Source organism: Diplotaxodon limnothrissa, linkage group LG7, assembly GCF_057381915.1.
Source record: "Diplotaxodon limnothrissa isolate DT_005_m linkage group LG7, D_limnothrissa_male_GT1.1, whole genome shotgun sequence".
In the NCBI taxonomy this organism is placed as follows: Eukaryota; Metazoa; Chordata; class Actinopteri; order Cichliformes; family Cichlidae; genus Diplotaxodon; species Diplotaxodon limnothrissa.
In genome coordinates this window covers 41,059,809-41,082,951 of record NC_140602.1, presented here as the reverse complement: position 1 = coordinate 41,082,951, position 23,143 = coordinate 41,059,809, and the positions used below count along the sequence as shown (strand labels likewise).

Genomic DNA, 23,143 nt, shown 5'->3' with positions numbered 1-23,143 from the left:
TTGCAAGGACACTCAAAAGCCTGCCATCCATGGATTCTGTCAGTGTTTTGATCTGTTCACCATCAACATTGCGTGCAGCAGGAACCACAGCCTCCCAGACACTGTTCAGAGAGGTGTACTGTTTGTAAATCTCACATTTGATGATGGACCACAGGTTCTCAATGGGGTTCAGATCAGGTGAACAAGGAGGCCATGTCATTAGTTTTTCTTCTTTTATACCCTTTCTTACCAGCCACGCTGTGGAGTACTTGGACGCGTGTGATGGAGCATTGTCCTGCATGAAAATCATGTTTTTCTTGAAGGATGCAGACTTCTTCCTGTACTACTGCTTGAAGAAGGTGTCTTCCAGAAACTGGCAGTAGGACTGGGAGTTGAGCTTGACTCCATCCTCAACCCGAAAAGGCCCCACAAGCTCATCTTTGATGATACCAGCCCAAACCAGTACTCCACCTCCACCTTGCTGGCGTCTGAGTGGGACTGGAGCTCTCTGCCCTTTACCAATCCAGCCACGGGCCCATCCATGTGGCCCATCAAGACTCACTCTCATTTCATCAGTCCATAAAACCTTAGAAAAACCAGTCTTGAGATATTTCTTGGCCCAGTCTTGACGTTTCAGCTTGTGTGTCTTGTTCAGTGGTGGTCGTCTTTCAGCCTTTCTTACCTTGGCCATGTCTCTGAGTATTGCACACCTTGTGCTTTTGGGCACTCCAGTGATGTTGCAGCTCTGAAATATGGCCAAACTGGTGGCAAGTGGCATCTTGGCAGCTGCACGCTTGACTTTTCTCAGTTCATGGGCAGTTATTTTGCACCTTGGTTTTTCCACACGCTTCTTGCGACCCTGTTGACTATTTTGAATGAAACGCTTGATTGTTCGATGATCACGCTTCAGAAGCTTTGCAATTTTGAGACTGCTGCATCCCTCTGCAAGATATCTCACTATTTTTGACTTTTCTGAGCCTGTCAAGTCCTTCTTTTGACCCATTTTGCCAAAGGAAAGGACGTTGCCTAATAATTATGCACACCTGATATAGGGTGTTGATGTCATTAGACCACACCCCTTCTCATTACAGAGATGCACATCACCTAATATGCTTAATTGGTAGTAGGCTTTCGAGCCTATACAGCTTGGAGTAAGACAACATGCATGAAGAGGATGATGTGGACAAAATACTCATTTGCCTAATAATTCTGCACTCCCTGTATGTAACTATAAATATCAGCCATGCATGCCATTGTCAGGATTTTACTGTACAACGTAACAGGTACATGAATATGTCTGTCAACTCTGCAGGATTCTTTTCTTTTTTTTTCCAACCTGCTGATTGTTTATACGAGACGGAATCATAACATCATACAAGTCTGCTCATAAAAAGCGAAAACATTGCCTTAATTAAATTCAGCTGCCTTAATTAAAGTCCCCTCCTCGGGTAGTACTGGAATACTTCCAGGGCTGCAGCAAGGAAGTGGAAGTCATGTTCCTATTTTGGGGAAGTGGATGAAGTCACAGCCAGGCATGCAGCACAGTTGGTGGCAAAAATTGTGTTGATGTAGCAAAAATTTAAAAAAAAAAAAAAAAAAATCAGTTTTCTTTGTGCACTGCCCTCCGAGAGGATCCTGACCTGATGCACTTCAGGGCTGTTAGGAGAAAGAGTTGTGGCAGCGTTATTCGATAGGTGGGGAGTGCAGCATGTCTTGAACCTCCAGGGCAAAGTTGATGAATAACATCAGAGCTGCACACACACACTTAAACAACGCCAAACAAAATGGTCCAAATGTGGCCATTTACCCTCCCCAATAGATCATGTCTCATTGCTATGGCAACTGCTGACAGCCAGCAGTCACTGTTGTCATGGGAACAGCTTGACAGGCTACTAAAGAGAAGAGGAAAAGGGAGGCGGATGTAGGAGAGGGTTAGGGAAAAATGGAAACAAAGAAGGAACTAACACAGCAGCAAATTCCACATGCCGTGTGTTTTTAAGCTCGTGTGTTGCATTAATGTGTTTCATAGTTTGACTTTTTTGTCCGCACAGTTTTTTGAGATCAATGTTGGCTCCTAGCTGACCGAATAAGCAAAATCTATTAGTTTATTGTGCACTTGGGGGTTACCTTTCAGATGGTGTGTCTAGTAAATGGCAAAATTTAAACTGGAAAAAGAGAATGGTACCAAGTGGAGTTATAAAAAGAGATTACTGTTTATTTATCTTATTTTACTTTAGTTTGTTTGTTCAGCTTGAACGTGTCCTCCACATCTCTCCTCGCTTCCTTCTTCCTTCATTTTCCACCCATATTTTCCCCTCCTTCATCTTCCTCCCCTCCTCCACTCCATACTCCTGTCCACCTCATGGAAAAGCTTTTAGATGATTAAAACACAACAGTGTATTCTGTTTTCGCATTTCTTTTTTCCCCAGCATCATTATTATTCACCGTCATAATGCCTCTCTTGAAATAAAGTATAGTGGGTCGTTTTGTTGATTCTCAAAGGAGGAGAAAAACTTGGAATTAATGGCCCGGCAACAAAAACAACTATGTTTATAATTATTTACAAGGTTTATTGAGTAGCTTTTGAAAAGAAAGTGACTGTCAATAGAGTCAAAGTCAAAAGGTGTAACAGATGGCAGCAGTCACTTTGGATTACACATGAAATTACCATGTGTAGTACTGCACATGGGATTTTATATTGAGGTATAAGTATTATTATTGTAAGTTTATTTATATATATATATATATATATATATATATATATATATATATATATATATATATATATATATATATATATATATATATATATAGAGATAGAGATATAGAGATAGAGATATAGATATATATAGAGATATATAGAGATATAGAGATAGAGATATATATATCTCTATATCTATATATATCTATATCTCTATGTATGTATATATATATGTATGTGTATATATATATATATATATGTATGTGTATGTGTATATATATGTATGTATGTATATGTGTATATATCTCCCTGACAGTCACCTGTTAGGTACGTATATCGCATCTTTTGTTGCCATCAAAATACACAGAAATTTACATTAAACATAAATTCATATTGACTACTTACATTCAGATTCCAACCAGATTTGAAAAGGAAATGCCTCTACAAGTTGTGATGAACTTGCTGCAGGATGGCAGCAGAATGTGTTTTTTCTTCTTTCTTTTTCTTCTTCTTGTCATCACAAGACGGTTGCAAGAAGGTCCAAACTTGGTGGCACCAGTTATTCGTCTGGAAAAATAACTTTCAAAATACTACTATACCCAGCATGGCATTCGTGTTCTTTTGCCTTCACTTTTTCATCATATGATTGAACTGGGAGTAGAAAGTTAATACAGGTCCCCTCTCATTATGCAGCACAGCACTCCTGGCAGCAAACACTATTACATGTTGAACCCCCCATTGAAAAGCTTCAGCTAGCATTTAAGCTATATTCACGCAAGAAAATCACAGGCGGTATATCAGATGTTCCGGCACTAATGTGTAGCATCGCTCATATGCCAAATCAAAGTAGCTAATAATCCTCTAAAAATATGTGGCATACATACACATGAGACTCACATTTCTCTGCATCATAAATGCGTACGTATTCTGGTGCATAAACATTACAGGCAAGTGTGTAAACACCTTAATCTGTCCTCCTCTTTGCTCGCAGTATTTGCACCAGCAGAATTTTTGTGCTTCCCTAAACACAGTCTCATTTAAAAACCTTTATTTTTGCTCGCAGTACTGCTGTTGCGCTGCTGTTCCTCCGTTTTGAAGAGCATTCATTTAAAAAACAAAAACCCACATGTCATCTCTTTTGCCGTCGATGATGCCTGGCAAGAAGAAATGAAAACATGTTTGCTCTCTGAATTCAGAGCATTAGAGGGAAAAACTGGGCTGCAGTGGAGAGTACTTGGATGACACTGAATGAAGGATGGGTCAGTGGATGAAAAAATGATTATTAGCACTATTGGCTTGTGGCTGCTCTGAGGATAGAGATTTCAACCGGAGCTAGGTTTTTTGTTTTTTTCCCCCCCTCTCACTCTCTTTTTTTAAGACTTCTATGCTGGGAATCCAATATGAGATCAACTGAGCCAGTGATGGTTTTTATGCGTGCCTCACTCACACACACATGCATGTGCACATTCCTTACACAGGGTTGACAGATTGAAGAGGTGGAGCTTAAACTACCCAGTCCGACCCTGGCAACAACATCACGGTGATGCAACAGTACATGCACGTGTGTGTATGTGTGTCTAACTGATGACTCACTAGTAGCTAACGGTTTAAGATTTACTGAGGACCTGATTAAGGCTTACATATTTCCTTTTTTTTTTCATCAGTTTATTTCTATTCTATGTAATTTGCAAAAACAAGCGCGCACACACACACAAATGCACTCACTGCATTTAAACTGAGGCTGATGACTAACTGTGTACCATGTCCTGCTCCTTTCAAATGCCGCTGTCACATCCTGTAAATACGAGTGTACCATCTGTCCACCCGACTCTGCCTTTCTGCCTCGCTGCTGCTGCTCCTCAGCTGAACTCCTGAGTGAGCTGTTGAGCTCACCAGAGATGATCTATTTTTCAGTATGTCCTCTGAAATTGAGATGAGTTTCCTATGAGGGGGACATAGGAAACATTCTTTTGTTGCTGTTGTTTAGTTTGTGGAAAACACCAGCTATAAAAGCTGGAAGAAACTTCGAACTTTTTTTTGTATTTAAGATGTTGCAAAGGGTTTCATCACAGTCTTTTGAAATAATGTAGTAGTTTGACTTTTTAAAGAGCCTCTTCTCTCTAAGTGGCCTGTGATTTACTTCTTAATGGGCTTTTATAACAGCAAAACATTAGTTTTAGTTAGTACTAGCATTAGTCTTGTTTTCCTTTTTGTTGTTTTATCTGCAGTGTTAGCAGTTGACATCTCAAAAACTGCTGGTAAGTTGCTTGCCTAGCTCAGATTGATGCAGTCCTTTGAGGTTGAAAGATTTTTGTTGGATGTAGACAAAGCTTTTATTAAAATAATCTGGATAAAGTGTGCCACTTTGCAGCCATCATACCACAGTAACACAGCCCGTGGTGAAGCCCATTCGCCTTTACCCAGTCACGACCTGCCATTTTTACTTTTAGAGCTTAAAATGTTAGCTAGGAGAATCATCTACATCAGTGTGATCAAATATATGATGAAAAGATATGCGTGCACACTCTCACCTGATCCCTTCGGATGATTGCACTGAGCAACTCGATTTTACCAGTCAGAGTATCCGGTGGCTTCATATGGCAGTGATGATTATTATTTTTATTATTAATCATTTATTTATTTTTAATTGTTTTTAATTGTTTTTTGGTCTTTTACCTTTGTGAACAACAGATGTGGAAAAACAAGGCTGCTGGTGGCACCTTTTTACTTACCTCCAGTCTAAATCCCCCATGGAAGTGAAGTGTATTTCAAAAGGTTCTATGGGGTCTCAGGACAGAGTGCCTACTTTCTTGAGAAAGGTCGCCAGTAATTCAGGGAAGATTGCACCTCTCTTCCATGCCATCAGCTCTCAGGATTGTGTGCTGCCTTTCTACCTTGTCTGTAATATGTTTGCCACATGCATAAGTGAGCAGGCTTGAGAAGAGAGTTGAAGGCCTGTTGACCACATGAGGCTATCTTATAGTCATTTTGACATTTTCTTTATTCACATTGTCAGCTTACATTTATACAATTTCCATATAGAGTTGTTCATTCTTTGAGTAAAATACCACATGATGAACCGCCAGCCACTCTAATGTTCAGATTGCCTATTACAGTTTCCAAATGCACTTTATGGATTGCTTCAAACAAATCATTCTAGTTGTAGTGGGAGGATGGTGTTCCTCTTACCATGCATAGCAGCATTTTTGAGATGTATATCATACAATGGAAGAATCTGTGATAAGTGTTTTATTCCAAGAAATGCCAAACTTTTTCCAAAAACTGTGTTTGGGCTAATCTGGATAATCCATAGATTTTACTCTAAACAGACTTCAGTGAGAGCAGAGAATTTGTTCCAGTGACACTGCAAAGATTAGTTGGTTAAGGAGTAAATTATATAGGCAAAGCTGTTTGGCCTCACTCACAATTGGGAACACTTGTACAATGGTGTGAAAAAGTGTTTGTCTGCTTCTTGATTTTTAATTTTTTGGAATGTTTAAAAGTTTCATATCATCAAACTAACTAGTCAAAGATAACACAAGTAAACACAAAATGCAGTTTCTAAATGAAGGTTTTTATTATTTAAAAAAAATCCAAACCTACATTTATTAGATTAATTTAAAAAAAAGAAATATTGGTTTCCAAGTAATTTTAGACTTGATAATAAAATATCAGAATTTTAATTGTGCTTTGAAGCCCTCCTGCTGACTCCATTCTGCTATAATTTAAACAACTATGGTGATCATTTTTTAACAATTTAACAATGTGTGTAAGTGTTGTGTTTCCCCCAATACCTCACTATTGCAGTGGTGCCCAAGGCTTTCAAGTGTAACTGTAATCTGAGTCATCTGCCATGCTAAAATAAGATACCAAGCATTGTTCATCAGAAACACAGATGGGAAAAAAAGACATAAACGTGGGATGGTAATCATGAACCAATTTTACCCAATCAGAACTGCATCCCTTCAAGATTATCTATTTATTCTTTCAGCCTGTTTCGCAAAGTGTCAGAGGAAAGTGGCAGGACTGCAACAATAACAATAAAGCTGCTTGTTATAACCAAAGTATGCAGAAGAGGTTTTGTTAAATGCACAGCATATAGAACCTTTAGGTAGATGGATTACAGCAGCAGAAGACCACACTGTGTGCCAGTCCTGTAAGTTAAGAACAGTAAACTAGGCTGCAATTTGCACAGGCCCACCAAATTTGGACAATAGAGAACTGGAAAAACATTGCTTGGTCTCATGAGTCTCAGCTTCTGCTGTCACATTAAGATGGTAGAGTTAGAATTTGGTGTAAACAACATGAAAGCATGGAGTCAGCCTGCCTTGTATCTACAGTCCAGGCTGGTGGTGGTGTAATGATATGGAGGTATATTTTCTTGGCACACGTTGGGCCCCTTGGTACGAACTGAGCATCATTTAAACACCACCGCCTACCAGAGTATTGTTGCTGACCAGCTCTTTAAGATCACAGTGTACTTATATTCTGGTGGCTGCTTCCAGCATGATAATGTGCCATGTTACAAACTGACTGCGAAACTGAGAGTATGGTATTGACACAGCCTGATTAATAGCAGAGCAGATTTGTGAGAGCATTGGATTGATTTCTAGATTCTACTGGAGGTAAAAGTGGAAAATATGTTGTTTTGAGTTTACTGACCTTGTGACCCATGAATAATATACCTTTTCTAGTAGCAAGGTGTATGTTGGTTTTAAAGAAAACATCAGTATTCAGCTTTGAAGAATTTTGATTTATTCCTGTCTATAAAGAAAATGACCACAAAGCATCCAAAGGATTTGGAAGTCAGGTACCATGTGTGAAAGGGACTTTGTTAAACTTGGACATTAAGCTTGTAGAGCTGCTCAAGATTTAACACATTTCTTGTGATCTCAGTGTTTGCTCTAAAAAAGTTTTTTTTTTAAATAAATATATATATTATATATATATAGGTGTATGTATGTATGTGTATGTATATATCTATGTGTGTGTATATATATGTCATTTTTATATCAGCCTACTGCATCTAGTAGCTTTAATCCAACGTCCATTCACACTTTGCTCTGTAGCACATCCAGTTCTGCGAAATGGCTTTTATATCATGACTTAGAGGCAGGTTTTCTATTACTTTTTTCCCTGTAACAAGTTCAATTTGACTGAATAATGGGAACATTCTTGCTGCCGCAACATTTCGGCACCAGTCTGCGTTTCACTCGAGCTTTCAGGAAGACTGTAGTGCTGCACGAAGAGCTAAAGCCATCTCATCTCAGTCAGATCTTAATGCATTCAGAACTGCAGCTTTTCATCAGTGTTATGGAGGAAATTATAGGCAGACTGCTACAGCCCATTTCTTCTTGTGAAGCCTTACCTTAAGACTGTAAGATGCTCAGTGAAAACATACCCACACATACATAAACAGGAATGATGGTTATGAAGTCTTGATGATAGGCTGTCACACTGCGGAGCGAACATGTGGGCTAACATTTATTTTTCTGTCTGTCTTTTTTTCCCCTCCCACTCTTTGACTCCTCGTTCTCTCTTCTTGCTTTTATTTGTCCTTCTTTCTCTCTCTCTCTGTTTCTGTGGGTCTGCCTTTTTAGTCCACTCCGCTGCACCTGGCAGCAGGATACAACAGGGTGAGGATAGTTCAGTTGTTACTACAGCATGGAGCAGATGTTCACGCCAAGGACAAAGGGTATGTACAGAGAAAACGACAAGGGGAGTGTAAGTGGGGGGGAAAAGGCACTTGAATTCAGGATTTTCTTAAAAACTAAACATCTTAATGGTAACACATCATAACTACACTGCTATTTATGAGACATAATTATGAGATTTTGCTATAGCCAGTAGGATGAGACTCCTTAATCCATCTCATTGGATCATAAGATTTAGGTGGGGATATATACACATTCTGTTGTTGGCGTGCACAGAGTATGATGCACTGCATTCTGCAGAAGCCCTTGAAGCTCTTTTCTGCAGTTTCTGTCATATTTCAGGCCTGCTTATAGACCAAAATGACTGGACGTGCATAAAAAGTTAGTGAGGGTGGTCTCTGCTTATGCAGCCACACAAAAAACCTGGAAACCATTCGAATAGCTGTCAAACCACGACTTATTGATGTAAACTGAGATGTCAAAACTTGTCACTAGGGGTGCGGGGGAGGTTGTCAAATGTCATTTACGTTTTTTCCCCTTATAGACTCCAATCCTGAAGGTACTCAGATCTCACCTGATCGAGGTGGACACGAGAATGCACATGTGCAGTAGAGCTGGACTGGACTTTAAATGGTCCTCAGTTCAAACAGTCTAAGCAAAGTAGATGAATGAGTGTCATTGCCTGCTGCACTTTCCACAAAACCAAACTTATTATCCAGTAGCGAGAGCACGTCTGCTACCGTGGGCTCTGTGTGAGAAAGCTGTGAGACACCCTCAACCTTTTATGTAGTGCCGCTATGATGTTGACATCTGAGGCACTCGATGTGTAACACTGATTAGCAGGATGTCACCGTGCCAATGTGACCAAGATATCAAATGTGGTAAATGGTATTTTTACTGAACATCAGCATGTTAGTGTAAGTGTCACATTGTTGGACTCAGCACACATTTTGTGTGTATTTAGAATTGTTAACACTGATGTTTGTTTGTAATGAGAAGTCTTCTGGGTTTTTTGTTTTTTTTCCAGGGGTCTGGTGCCGCTTCATAACGCCTGCTCTTATGGACACTATGAAGTTACTGAGCTGCTGCTAAAGGTACAAACACACATACATCCTGTTTCTGAATATACTGGGTTGGTGGACATAATTCATAATAAGAAGCTATAAATGACCTCCTAAGACCTGCTTTGTTAGTTCATTAAAAACGTGACACATTCATTGTACACATGCGCCAGAGCCGATGGCATCATTCCCTTTTGAGCAATCCAGAATCAATAATGATAAAACTGCTGTCAGTAATCTCCTCTGTACTTTTTTTTTTTTTTTTTTTCTTCCGCTATTTTTTTCCTTCGCCAGCACGGAGCCTGTGTGAACGCCATGGATCTGTGGCAGTTCACCCCTCTACATGAAGCGGCGTCTAAAAACCGAGTGGAGGTGTGCTCTCTGCTGCTGAGCCACGGGGCTGACCCGACCCTGCTCAACTGCCACAGCAAAAGCTCTGTGGACATGGCACCCACTCCCGAGCTGAAGGAGAGACTTACATGTGAGTGTGGCTCTTAATTTACATAAAGTGCAGCTGCAGAGTACAGCACGGCTAAATGAGTCTGTTTGTTTTAGAAAGGGCATATTTACACGGGCTATGTTTGGAACAGCTGATTTGAAATTATTTTGAACATGGGAGTCTCAATCTTTTTTTTCTTTTCTTTTTTTTTGACAGGGGATTACAAAGGGATTATTAGTACAACAGAGAGATTGATATGATTATTTTGATAGCCAGCAGTCTGATGTAGAATTATTTCTTGAAAGAGCCTCATATTCACCTGTTTCTTCATGTGGACTTGACTAGTGGAAAAGCCACAGATTAAAAAAACATGAAAGTCAGCTAGGGATGGCAATTGGACTCGATTCCCATCCCTAAAGTCATCCACGGTTCGAATTATTACAGATTTCCTCGGCTATATAAAACATTTTATTGTGTTTATTCATGTTTTCAGGGTGCATTAATCCAATCCCTGACTTTAAAATTTATTTTTCATTATAAAAAAATGCCTTGAACCTGGACTACACAATTTGTGTTTTAACATGAACTCTTTACTTTAAATTTCCACAAACAAGCTTACTGATTTTAAATTAGTTTCTTTTTTTTATTTTGGTTTATTCACTATATTATAATATGTAAATAATCTGCTTATATACTCGTGTCCTTTATGAAATTAGCTGTTTTCTTTGTAATATTAGTTCGGTTCGCATTACACTGCAACTAATATTTGACTAGAGATCCGTGATGTATTAATTAATTAGAGACTACACCATAATTAAGTTAATTTTCATCGTACTTTCAGGACGCAGCCACCACAGAGTAAAAAGGTTGGATAATCCTTTGTTTTTGCCAGAAAGCCCTCTGCAACTCGAGTTAATTAGTGGGTCAGCTCTCTTTTTCTTTCGCTGCACTTGTTGCCTCATCTCTGTAATGAAGCAGATCAAAACAAAAATCAAATGCCACGCGAATCATAAGCCATCAGAAATGTTTTCACAACTGCGGGATGACGGTTCGTTTTTGATGATTCTATGTTGTCGAAAACGCATCTCAGTTGGGCGTTTGCTGCAGACTCATCACAGGAATATAAAAATATAAAAACAAAGACTTCCTGGACAGATCTGATGTTGCCAGCTCCAGATATATTTTTTTAAGCCAGTTGGTTAGTAGCTTACAAAGTACAGTTGATATGAAGGGGAAAACTTACTATAAAAACATTAATGTGCTCAAGTTGGGCAAATCTACTTGGATCGCCTTGCTTTTGAAGCTACTTTAAAGTGAACCAATCCAGGAACTTCAGTTTATGGCACTTAAGTGTTCAACTTACTATCTGCTAAGCTTCCCATAAGTTACGGAGCTTCCCAGTTATACTTACGGTGTCCGTGCCTTTTGGAGCTTTTGTTTTAATTTAAGCTGACAAATAATGTGTGTTACGCTTTATTTGGTACTAATTATTGATATTTGTATGCCTGCACCTTGCCTCAGGGTCCAGAAAACAGCAGAAAAGGAAAATAAAACAGGATGGCAACAAACACACTGCTAAAAATGGTTTCAAAATGAGACAAACCAGTGGCTCTGTCCATCTTTTCTTAGCAGTTTATAGATATGGTTACATATACAAAGAGCAAACGTGTAGTTCATCTCGTGTTTTTCTTCTTTCTCTGAATAAATTATTTCTGTGTATTTCTGACCAGCAACTATGAAAAATTCGTTTGGGTTTTGCAGAACAAAAATGTCATAACTCGCTACTGTTTCTCTTCCATCAGCTGTACTTTACGTCTTTAATTTTTTTTCTTTCTTAACCACGTGCCCTTGAAGATTGCGCCATTTATCTCAACGTCTGATTAGAAATGCATGAATGCTGTTGGCTCGGTCCGTAGATAGGACGGGCTCCTTTTATTCAGCCTGAAATGCTTCTGAAGCAAAATAGTTTGTTGTTTGTAATTTCCAGACCTCGGGGGAATAATCGCTTTTTTCCGCTCCAACTCCACCACAGAGACTGTTGCATCATATGTCATTAGCTCTCTGGTTGGGGAAAAAAATGAAATTATCTTTCTGAAGTATTGTTATGCTGCAGGGTCATTGCAAGTAGAATAATATATTGTAACAGTGGCTGAGAACTTCATAATTCAGTTTTTGGGTGGCAAGCTACATCATTTGCAGCCTTTTGTTTCGTAGGAAACCTCACAATGACAACTGAAGCTGCTTTCTTTCTAAAAAATTTGACATTTTCTGTGCGTGTGTCTTCAGATGAGTTTAAGGGCCACTCGCTGCTTCAAGCTGCTCGAGAAGCTGACATGGCCAAGGCTAAGAAGACCCTGGCATTGGAGATCATCAACTTTAAACACCCACACACACACGAAACTGCCCTGGTAAGATTTGGATGCATTTTAAAACACTGGCTCTTATATTGGTGCAGACGTGTTGAGATGACGTGTCCATGTGTGCTTTATGTGCGTTTGTTAGCATTGTGCAGTAGCGTCGCCTCACCCCAAAAGGAAGCAGGTGACCGAGCTGCTGCTGAGGAAAGGTGCCAACGTCAACGAGAAGAATAAAGAGTGAGTGTTGTTTTCCGCTGCATGCACAGCTCATAAACATAAAGTGAGAGCATTATATGTTTGTCAAGGTGACTCCAGCAGTGGATTTATGTTAGAGGTGAACAACACAAATCACTTTGCTGATGTGAATTGCCATTGCAAGGCAAAGTGGTTGCATCACTGCTCAGAGACACTTCAGTAGGTGAATGCACCGTTGTTCACACGACCTGACAATCAGCGGCGACAGAAATCGTCCGCTCTTCAGACGCTCAGTCTGCTGCCAGCCTCGGGCTTCAGCTCAGTACAAAACTATCCTGAATAATTCCAGCATTTAAAGCATAAAATGTGACCTATTATGTTTATTTCCAGCTCCATATTTTCATTTTTGGACTTTTCTAAGATGGTTAGGTGGCTTTCCTGATTCATAGATCTCAATAATCCTTTTGATTATGATACGTTTTCTGTTCAAAATAGACTGGCTCCTGATTAAGTGTGATTGACTGACCATGCTTAGTAACAGTGACCACTTGTAACAGTATATTTGCATGACAGAAACCAGGAAGAGTACAGGAATCCACTTTAATAGCTTTCTAAGTGAGGTATAAGAATAAAGTACTGCTAAGCTGAAGTGATGTACTTAGTGACAAATGAGAACTGATTTGGTCAGTGGGCTTGGTGATTCACTGCTTTCTCTTTGGAAATTTCTTAGAAATGGGCCTCTTCACATGTTGGGCTCTCCAGTCCAGCTGCCCTTACAGCAGTGGGACTGAAGCTATTACATTTACAATGATAGCGGGCCATGCAACAAATGATGTCATACGAATGTGTCATATATATATAAATACATACATATAGATACCTTATAGTGAAATTAGAATAAACGCATTGCTGAATAGGTGATTCTGTAAATTTCTGTTATGTTTTTTAACCCAGAAAAAATGCAGTACTATAGTACATGGAGTGCAAAAACAGTGCTGACTTCATCTCAGGGTTGATGACTCGTGATAATATCCAACCTCATTCTGAGAACGTTTGGGCACTGCATTCTGTTTTACAAGCAATCTGAACGATCTAAAGTTGAGCAGTTATATTTATTTCCTAATGCTCTTCCCTCCCCTCTGTAGTTTCATGACTCCTCTTCACGTGGCAGCTGAGCGGGCGCATAATGACATCATGGAGGTGCTACAGAAACATGGGGCAAAGGTATGTCTTACTCCTCTTCCTCCATGTATAGAGAGTGTATCAAAAAGAATCATCCAATTTCAAAGTGCTTTAATTTCGTGGTTGTTCACCGGTAATGTTAGAAAGGATCGGTGAGTTTCTAATGTTTGGTGGCTGAAAATGCTGTTTTTCACACTAATCACCACAAAAAAAAAATTCTAAAAAGAAGCATTTTACTGTGTTACTGCCCAAAGTTTTGGGTAAATGTTTCTGCAAACTGAACATTCTGGTGTGAGACCCTCAAAACAATGGTATTTTTCTAAAGATGGCATTTTTATTCAGCAGTCATACATTGTGAATTCAGTTTGGAGAAAGAACTGGATTTTAAGCAGCACTTGTGGTTGCGTCACTGTGAGAATGCTCTACAATCAAGGCGCTCAATGGTATATTTGTGTGCATCAGTGTGATGATGCACCTTGATTTGCTGTATTGCTCAAAAACATTTTTATCTATGAATAGTTTCTCATTTTCATACAACTGACTCTGTTGCAATGCACAGAATAATATTGCACCCTTTATTATTTCACCCTGAATCCCACAAATAAGATCCAAGGTTGTTGTGGCATGTTTTGTTATTCAGTTGTGCTGAGGCTTGTCACATAATTGTGTCAACATTATCATATTTGTTTACATATTTCAATAATTAAACCAAAAAAAGTCTTGTTTTTGTATATTTTTCTGGACCTTTTGTGAGATGAGGTTAACGTACAGTTGTTTATTAGTGTCTCATTTGGAAACGAGCTGACCTTATTTGGAACATTATTATTAGTAAGCACTTCATCAGTAATAGGAGAGTCATAAAATTACAGATTCAGATATTTTTTTGAATGACTGTAACTGCAGACGTCCTTTCTGAATCATTATTCTGAGGTCTTTGTTCTTGCAGGTGAATGCCCTGGACACACTGGGTCAGACGGCATTGCATCGTGCGGCGTTGGCAGGCCACCTTCAGACCTGTAGGCTGTTGCTAGGATACGGGGCAGACGCCTCGCTGGTGTCGCTGCAGGGCTTCACCGCTGCTCAAATGGGAAACGAAGCTGTTCAGCAAATACTCAACGGTAGGCCACCTGTTTGTTTCTGTGGGGGCTGCTGAGTGGGTGGGTGGCTGTGCGTGTAGAAGCGTAGGTGATGTGTTTTGGTTGCTATGCACCAGTTGCAAATAGTGGGATTAACTGGAATTGTTTTTGTGAAGGCCAATATTGATATTTTCAGACTGAAGGCGCAGATTTTAACGCAGAGTGAGCCAACTCACCTGCTCAGATCTGGAAGAAACTTGGCATCACGGTATCTAACTCCAGGGTTTCCAGGTTAAAGGAAATCAGTTTTTAATGGGGGCCTAACCCTTGAAGCTCTTTTCTGAACTCAGTGGTTTCATTCATATTTCAGGCTTGCTTATAGAACAAAATGACTGCATCAGGATTTAGTGAGGATGGGCTCTGCTTGTGCAGCTACATTTGGGAAAACTGAAAAATATTCCAATATTCGTCAAAGCACATCTTTATTGATGTATTCTGAACTACCAAAGCTCATCTTTATGGATACAGAAGAAGTTGTCAGATGTCGTCTTCATCGGGGAAAGAATTAAAGCCCACAAATAAAACTAGACCAAACCACTTATTGGTCTGTACAGCTCCACATTCTTTATATTAAGCTGGACACGAAATCCATCAGTTATTACATAAGTACTCGAGTCCCCTTAAAGCAGGAATTTTCCACAGGCACTAAGAACCTTTGTAAAGACCCGGTTTGGGGTGAATTAGCCTACCTGAAAGTGGGGCTTGCACTGCTGAACGTCTCTGATTCGTCATCAAATCTTTAGAAATTTTTCTGCTCTACTTATTTTCCATAAAATATACTACGGTCCAAACTCTGGACATATTATGATTGCTTTGAAATGTGTATCAAAAAGGCCTGTCCACATACCTTCAGGCCTTTTCTCGCATATTGGAATATGAGGCAGTATTTTAACATAAGTAAGTCAAATTACGATAAAAGCCTGAAATTTTCACTGGACTTTTCCGTCATAAATTTGAATCAATATCTGTAATTTCAGGCTGATACATTTAAAAACAACAAAAAAAACAGAAAAAAGTCTGCATATTGGCTAGCTAACATATTTAGTATATTTTCCAGTTTTTTCGTTTTAAGTAATAATAATAATTAATAAATGTCTGGAAATTTTTTTTGATATATGAAGCTATATATAATTTTATACCTCCACATTTTGGACCATAAGTGAAAGGAGAACACCTGCAGTGATTTAAGATGGAATAATGGAATAATAATCTTACAGTCATCTCTGCAGCAGATAAAAAGCAAAAATTGTCAATTCTAATCTGTAATTGTAACATTCAAACTTGGCTTCACAGGCCTGTTTCAATTACAGGTCGAGCTTACACATTTTAAATGAAATGAAAGCAAGGACAAAGCAAAAAAAGCAGAAATTCGAAGAATGTAAAGCTTCTGATTTCACCGAGTGGAGGAAATTGGGACAAAAAATGGTCTAAAGCTTTTCTTTAAACTGACAATGACTGCACGACCAATGAAGATTCACAGCACACGGTTATCTCATAGAAAATATTGTGTGTTTAGTTGCTTCTGAGGCAACTCTGGAAATCTAGATTTATGTTGTATCTCATCCTCTAGCCCTATGCATAACTACTGATTTGTCTTTTAAATGACAGCGAGTGAATTGAATACGGCATCTGTAGCTGCCTTAATTGTAGCAGCTGTGTCACCACAGTCGGTTTATCTGCAGCAACCAGTAGACACACACTCTCATAAAGGCCTAATATGTTACTTTTGTTTCCTGTTGGTTTGCACTGCATTGCAATTATCAAAGAACAAGCAAAACAACAAAAATAAGTCTTACAAATGTCACCTGGAAGCTTCTCGAAACGGCCGTCCTAAAGTGCACAATGTCTTCCATTAAACATGGCCGTAAATTGACGTGCGTACGTAGGATGAAGTGAATAACGGCAGGATAACGCCAGCTTTATGTTGTTGTGTTACAGTCAGCCTTTCATTAATGTTCTTCCAAAGCATGTGAAGGCTGTTTTTGCTGTCTTCATGATTCTTCTGTGTTTGCTGCTGTAGAGAATGTCCCAGTGAGAAACTCGGATGTAGACTACAGACTTCTCGAAGCTGCTAAAGCCGGTGACCTGGACACTGTCAAGGTAGATGACACTTTGAAAATGACAATTTGACATTGTTGCCTGTGGGGTGTTATGCTGCAATCACAGGAAGATGCTGGAGACTGTAGCATGACCAAAGTTATTGTGACTGCAATCGTGCTTGAGATGGTTGCTTCGAAGATGAGGACCAGGACTGTGACCGTTTGCAGTCGGCTGCCATCTTCCAAACAACATCAGTACATCAGAATTGTGAATTGTGAAAAAATGGATGTGGAGTCAGTCTGCCATCAGTCTGGGATTAAATGGGGTCAAGTTGGCACTCTGTAATAATATGGTGATTAAGTGATAAATAACAGATCTGTTGCCGTCTTCCTATTCATTCACAGTCTGAGCACCTAGAAACTCTCCACAAATACTGACATAGTTGCTGCAGGGTGGCAATTTGACTGTCAAATGACATAGGTACGCTGCAGCTTTGCTTTTATATATAGCCTCTGGTCAGTGTAAATATGGCAAATGCAAGGATCAATCAACCTACTTGTCCACCTATCTTCATACTGTGCCTACTAGAGCAGGGCGATATGGCCAAAAATATTTATCACGATATATATTTGAAAATTTGCGATAACGATATAACTGACGATATAATTGATGCGAGACAAAATACAACTCCACAACATTACTAGTGCAAAAAGACAACCTATCATTTATTTTCACTTAAACAAGAAGCTGGTTTTTATGTACATTAAAGCTTTATAAAATGTAACAGTGCAAATGCAAATTCCTTGCTGAAAGTTTAACCAAAAGGCATTTCCAGTAGAAATGGGCTGACATATCCTGAGCATAACCACGTATAATATCCACTGAAGTTAAAAAGAGGTGCTTTGCAACATTAAACTGCAGTGTGCAGTACGTATTTTTCGGACCATAAGGTGCACGGGATTATAAGGCACATTAAGCGAAACAAAGCAGTCAGATAAATCAAACTTTATTAAACTCATTCTTCTTGCTTCCTCCACTTCTGTACCATTGATTCATTAATGTTGAATTCTCTGGCAGCTGCTCTATTCCCATGTTGTTGCAGTATATTAATGACTAACCTCGTATTGTGGATGGATTATCTCAGTTGTTCTCCTGACTGAAGTTTGGTCCTTTTACAGCATCCTGCCATGCGATTGCATTTGTCTCTAACCATGAGGAACCTTAACGTTAACTTTTATAAGTGGAAAAGTGTTAGTGTTTGTCCTCCAGCTTCACTGTTTATGTTATGCTAACATAGCTGTGTTGCTAGCGATCACGTAGCACATAATTATATACCAGCTAGCCCAACTTCAGTAACCCTACAAACGTCACTGCTGTTTAGTTTCCTGTCTTCATTTATGTTGGAAGTGATAGCAGAGCTGTACGTTTGATTTTTTTCAGAAATCTCTCAGTCAGAACATGCAATATCATGTTTAGGTAACTAGCGAAACTAGCAAGCTAACTTCCGCTAGCTTCCTGCTAGCTTCTAACTCCGTTAAATGTAATACATTTTGTTTTCATGGATGCCTGGAAGTTAAACTTCATAGTTACACCTGGTAAAGCAGCAATGCTGATCGTTTTATTAAAGATGAAAGAATTTAGACAGTTTTTAACTCTTAGTGATGCTGCAGTGTTCGTTTGACCTGAAGTTTACGGAGTTTAGGACCCAGATTACTCCCAGATTTAAGAGCATCTTAGTCCGACAAATACGACAATAACGACGGCCGCTTGCATGTTCTGCAAAAAAATGTGCTTTGTCGTGTATCTGACGGACAAACACCAAACCAGTTCCACATCACTGAAGTTGCACCATTTTTACAAACCAATTCTGGTTCATCTGTTTCACTCAACAATCGGCCATGTGCGTATGAAAACAAAGGCACTGCGCATGCGCGTTTTACTCATATTCTATCGCGATATTTCATTTTCCTATCGTTGCCTAACATTATACCGGTATTACCGTGAACGGTATAATATGGCCCAGCCCTAGTGCCTACCTACCTTTTTTACTTTAGTTTGACTGAGTGATTACATTTACTTTAGCCATTGTGATCATTTGGGTGAAGGTCATCATGATAAGCTGCATGCCAGTAACACTGGATACTGTATATTACATCTGTGTTTGATAAAGTAATAAATCCTTAAAATATTTATGTCCAAATGAATTCCAAACCCAATGGTCTAACAGTTGAAAACAGCTCATTTTTTAAGGCTTAAATGAGGAAAAGCCAGTGACCCGTTCTTCTCCTAACAATCAATACTGCCTTAATAAGAAAAATGGAAATAGCTGATATGGAAGGACATTGATTTAGCAGCTTCAGTGTGTTTAATGACACTGATCATGGAGGGATTATTTGCTCTGAGGGAGCAAAAATATTTTTAATTGCTCCATTATGGTTTGGCGCTAATGAGGAGTCTGAGAAAAGCCATGTGAAACTGGACTAGCTGCTTTTGGCCAAAAGCAGTAGGTTCTGTGGCCACAGTGTGGTCGGTAATGAAAACTGAAGACAAGTTAGATCGGTTGTCCTTAAGTTAGTATATTTCATTAGAATGGAGCAAGAATGGAGGCCTTTATCAATAAACTGTAAGGGGAGATGCAGAAGAGAAACTGTTGAGCTAATGTTGCATCTCTGTGGGAGAATTTGATGTCCACAAACACAGGTTTTAATTAAAAAACTCCTGACCTTTGTGACTGTTCCTGTTGGTCTCACTGAGTCAAAGTCTTAGTGATTTCTGTTAAATGTCAGTTGGATGTTTTCTGTATTTGTATTTGCTTTATTCCCCTTATTGATGATGATTGTTATGAATAAAGAAATAAAGACAAAGACTTTATCCCTAATAAAGGCCACATTTTACATCTCATAAGATTTCCACAGAGACCCTCTGCTGCAATTGGTATCTGGCTCACTCACGTTTAAAATGTCAAGACCTGGTAACAGTCGCCCAACCGTCTGACAGAAGGTTTTTTTTTTTTTTCTTCTGATTGAAATATTTTGATTTAAAGTGAAATGTGGTGTCTTCCCCCACACAGACAGACAGTAATGGGGTTATGTCAATGAAGAGGGTCCGGGAGTGCCTGAAATGTGATGCTTTGACAGGCTGGCAGAAGATTGTAGTGGAAAAGGAGATGAGCTCGGGTCGGGCTTTCTCTCAGCCTCTTGTTTCCTGACACACAGACAAATCAGGATTAATAGTCTCGCCAAGTAGCTGATTGGCATTTTTAAAAAATCGTGGGCCGATCCCTGTCATCTGATCAAATGTTGAGGAGGTTCACACTGAAGTGTGATATTCTGCTAGATGATGAAACTGGACAGAGGCAAATTCTGTCATTCAGGAACATTTTGTACTTCAGTCAGAGCTCTAACCATTGTGACAGTTTGTGTAGTTATTTTTTGCTCTATAATATACGTTTCCCAGCCACTTTATTAGATACACAAAAAGCTCGAGCGCTTCATCTGCGCCACTGACAACTTTGTTCCAAGGGTAATTGAAAATCTTGGACCCATTTTATCTTCAGTTCTCCCAGCTGTGAGAAATCTGGGAGTTACTTTTGATCAGGCATTCGGTTTTGATAAGCATGCTGTTCCAGAATTTTGCTGCAAGGCTTCTCGCCGGCTCCTCTAAAAGCTCTCATGTGGCACTGATTCTGTCCTCTTTACACTGGCTTCCCTTATCAACGGTGATCACTTGCAGAGAACTTCACAATCAGATGCCTCCAGATATTAGTGAACTGCAACATCCATACGTAACTAATAGGTCAGTGATGTCAGCTAATCAGTGCTTGTTGGTGATACAAAAGTATGCAGGACAAAAGGACACCATGGTTTTGAGTTTGTGGCTCCCATCTTGTGGAACTTACTTCCCAAGGACTTGAGGTCTATGGACTCTATAGATGCCTTTAAAAATAACAGCCACCTGTGAAAGTTTGCTTTTGTTTAGTTCTTTTTTTTTTCCCATTTTAATTGTTATATCTAATTTTATATTTCAGAGCACTTTTCTTCAAGTGCCATATGAATAACCTGTATTTACTTGTAACTTTTTAACTGCTCATTAACTCTAATCTAATCAGCCAATCACATGGCATGCATTTAGGCACATAGACATGGTCAAGAGAATCTTTTTAAGTTCAAATCAAGCATCAGCATGGCAAAACAAGGTGATTTAAGTGATTCTGAGCATTTGTCTGAGTATTTAAGAAACGGTTGGCAGTTCTCTGGGTCAAAATACCTTTTTGATGTTGGAGGAGACCAGGCTGTTTTGAGCTGATTGGAAGGTAGCAGTAACTAATTTTTACAACTGAGTTATGCAGAAGAGCATCTGTGAAAGCACAAGTAGTCAGACTTCGAAGCACATGGTACACAACAGCAGAAGACCACACTGGGTGCCACTCCTGTCAGCTAAACTGAGGATACAGTGGACCCAGGATCACCAAAATTGGACAACAGAACGGTCTGATGAGTCTCAACATGAAAACATGGATCCATCTATCCTTATATGAGTGGCTCAGCCTTATGATGATAGTATAATGGTGTGGGGGATATAATTCTTAGCACCTGTGTGATATTATCTGATCAGTATGGACTAAAATCTGTTTCGAGCACCTTGTTTCATCTATGTGATGAAGATTTGAGGCATGTTGGCAGTAATTGTTGGTTGTGAGCTCAGGTTTTATAATCAGAACCCAAACTTAATCAAGCATTCGATTTATTATATATTATATTAATTTTTCAGAATGGCAGGAACATTAAAAAAAAAAGAGGAAATATTTGAGAATGAGTTTTGTTGATACTACAATAAATAGAATAAGCCCAAAAACATTTGGGCAGTGACACCATTTTCAAGATTTCAAGCTTTGAACAATTTGTTTTTCCAGGAGTTTAAAAAAAAATCATACAAAGTCTCTCGATTTTCATAGGTTCAAAATAACCCGATTGATAATAAAATGTAGAATATGAATAAATTTTATATTTTCTCTTGAGGAACCAATGAATCAATCCACCAATCGCCCACTCTTTAAACTGTGTTCCTGTGTGCTAACCAGGTTTTCACATTTATTTCATGCTTTTCGTGTTTTGTAGAATTCGTGATCTGCTCAAGGGGCTAATAAAAAAAAAAAACTTCTGAAGAGAAGTTTAATGTGGAATTTAGTGCCAGCAGGATTTAAATTTATCTCCTGTAAAATAAGATGTCAAGATAGTAGAAGAAACCTGTAAAATAAGCCCCCCACCAAGCCCATCTTTACTGCTGAACTAAGGTGTAATTGAGTTTGAAATCACAGCAAAGAACAAAAGTAGCAGCATTACCCACTGTGAACAGACACACAGTAATATTGATATTATAAGGTTTTTTAGCATTATTCGCAATTAGCCGGAAGTATACAGTGTGTTTTTATTGCTAATCCAAAATTCCACATACCATTTTTTTCAGTTCCTTTTTCTGTCTGTTTCGCACATCATGTTAACATAACGTTTCTGTTGGACCAATCACGGCGCAACTAGAGACAGTTACAAGACTCGTGCATCTGGGGAGCATCTTTAGTTTTGTAACGATCATTAACTAAATTCTCAGGCAAAAAGAATAAAATTAGATAATATGAAATTAAGTAATACCTGAGTTTTTATAATTGTTTTTACAGGACTCATACATGCACAAAAACTCATGGAATTCTATCTAATGGTTGTGGAAACATTCCTGCTGTCGTACTAGAAAATTTAACAATGAATATTTCTGTGAAACCTCTTGAAATCATTTAATCTTAAAAAAAATCATGAATAAATAAAAAATGGAATAAGATCAAAAGAAATCCTGGTTGTTTTTGAGCTGCACCTTAATTTGACTTGGAATTATTTTAATCTTCTTTTTCCTCCGCGTGTCTCTGCAGTCCCTGTGTACGGCTCAGAATGTGAATTGCAGAGATCTGGAGGGACGGCACTCTACCCCTCTTCACTTCGCTGCCGGCTACAACAGAGTGTCCGTGGTGGAGTATCTCCTGCACCATGGGGCGGACGTGCACGCCAAGGACAAAGGGTGAGACACTTGTGTTGGGGTGTGACTTTGGTGTAATTTTGAGCCAAGTTCATTTCCGGCACCCATCAGAGAGTCTTGGAATAAAGTCGTGGAGTAAAATGACTGTCTCCCTCTGCAGCGGTCTGGTTCCCCTTCATAACGCCTGTTCGTACGGTCACTTTGAGGTGGCCGAGCTGCTGGTCAGACACGGAGCCTCGGTCAACGTGGCAGACTTGTGGAAGTTTACGCCGCTCCATGAAGCTGCAGCGAAGGGCAAATACGAGATCTGCAAACTGCTGCTTAAGGTTTGTCTCTTTCTTAACACCATGCTGATGTTCCTATATATTTAAAGCA

General features: G+C 39.2%; 1 protein-coding gene across 1 annotated transcript in view; it reads left to right on the top strand.

Moving 5' to 3' along the window:
- The window catches only part of tnksa (tankyrase, TRF1-interacting ankyrin-related ADP-ribose polymerase a), a 107,073-nt gene that overhangs the window by 57,718 nt on the left and 26,212 nt on the right, over window positions 1-23,143 (top strand). Inside the window, exons 7-16 of the mRNA XM_085359702.1 lie at window positions 8,281-8,375; window positions 9,362-9,428; window positions 9,690-9,876; window positions 12,121-12,242; window positions 12,337-12,428; window positions 13,532-13,610; window positions 14,515-14,686; window positions 16,725-16,804; window positions 22,665-22,810; window positions 22,929-23,094. Coding sequence (XP_085215828.1) covers window positions 8,281-8,375; window positions 9,362-9,428; window positions 9,690-9,876; window positions 12,121-12,242; window positions 12,337-12,428; window positions 13,532-13,610; window positions 14,515-14,686; window positions 16,725-16,804; window positions 22,665-22,810; window positions 22,929-23,094 — 1,206 coding nt within the window. The remainder of the gene's footprint in view (window positions 1-8,280; window positions 8,376-9,361; window positions 9,429-9,689; window positions 9,877-12,120; window positions 12,243-12,336; window positions 12,429-13,531; window positions 13,611-14,514; window positions 14,687-16,724; window positions 16,805-22,664; window positions 22,811-22,928; window positions 23,095-23,143) is intronic.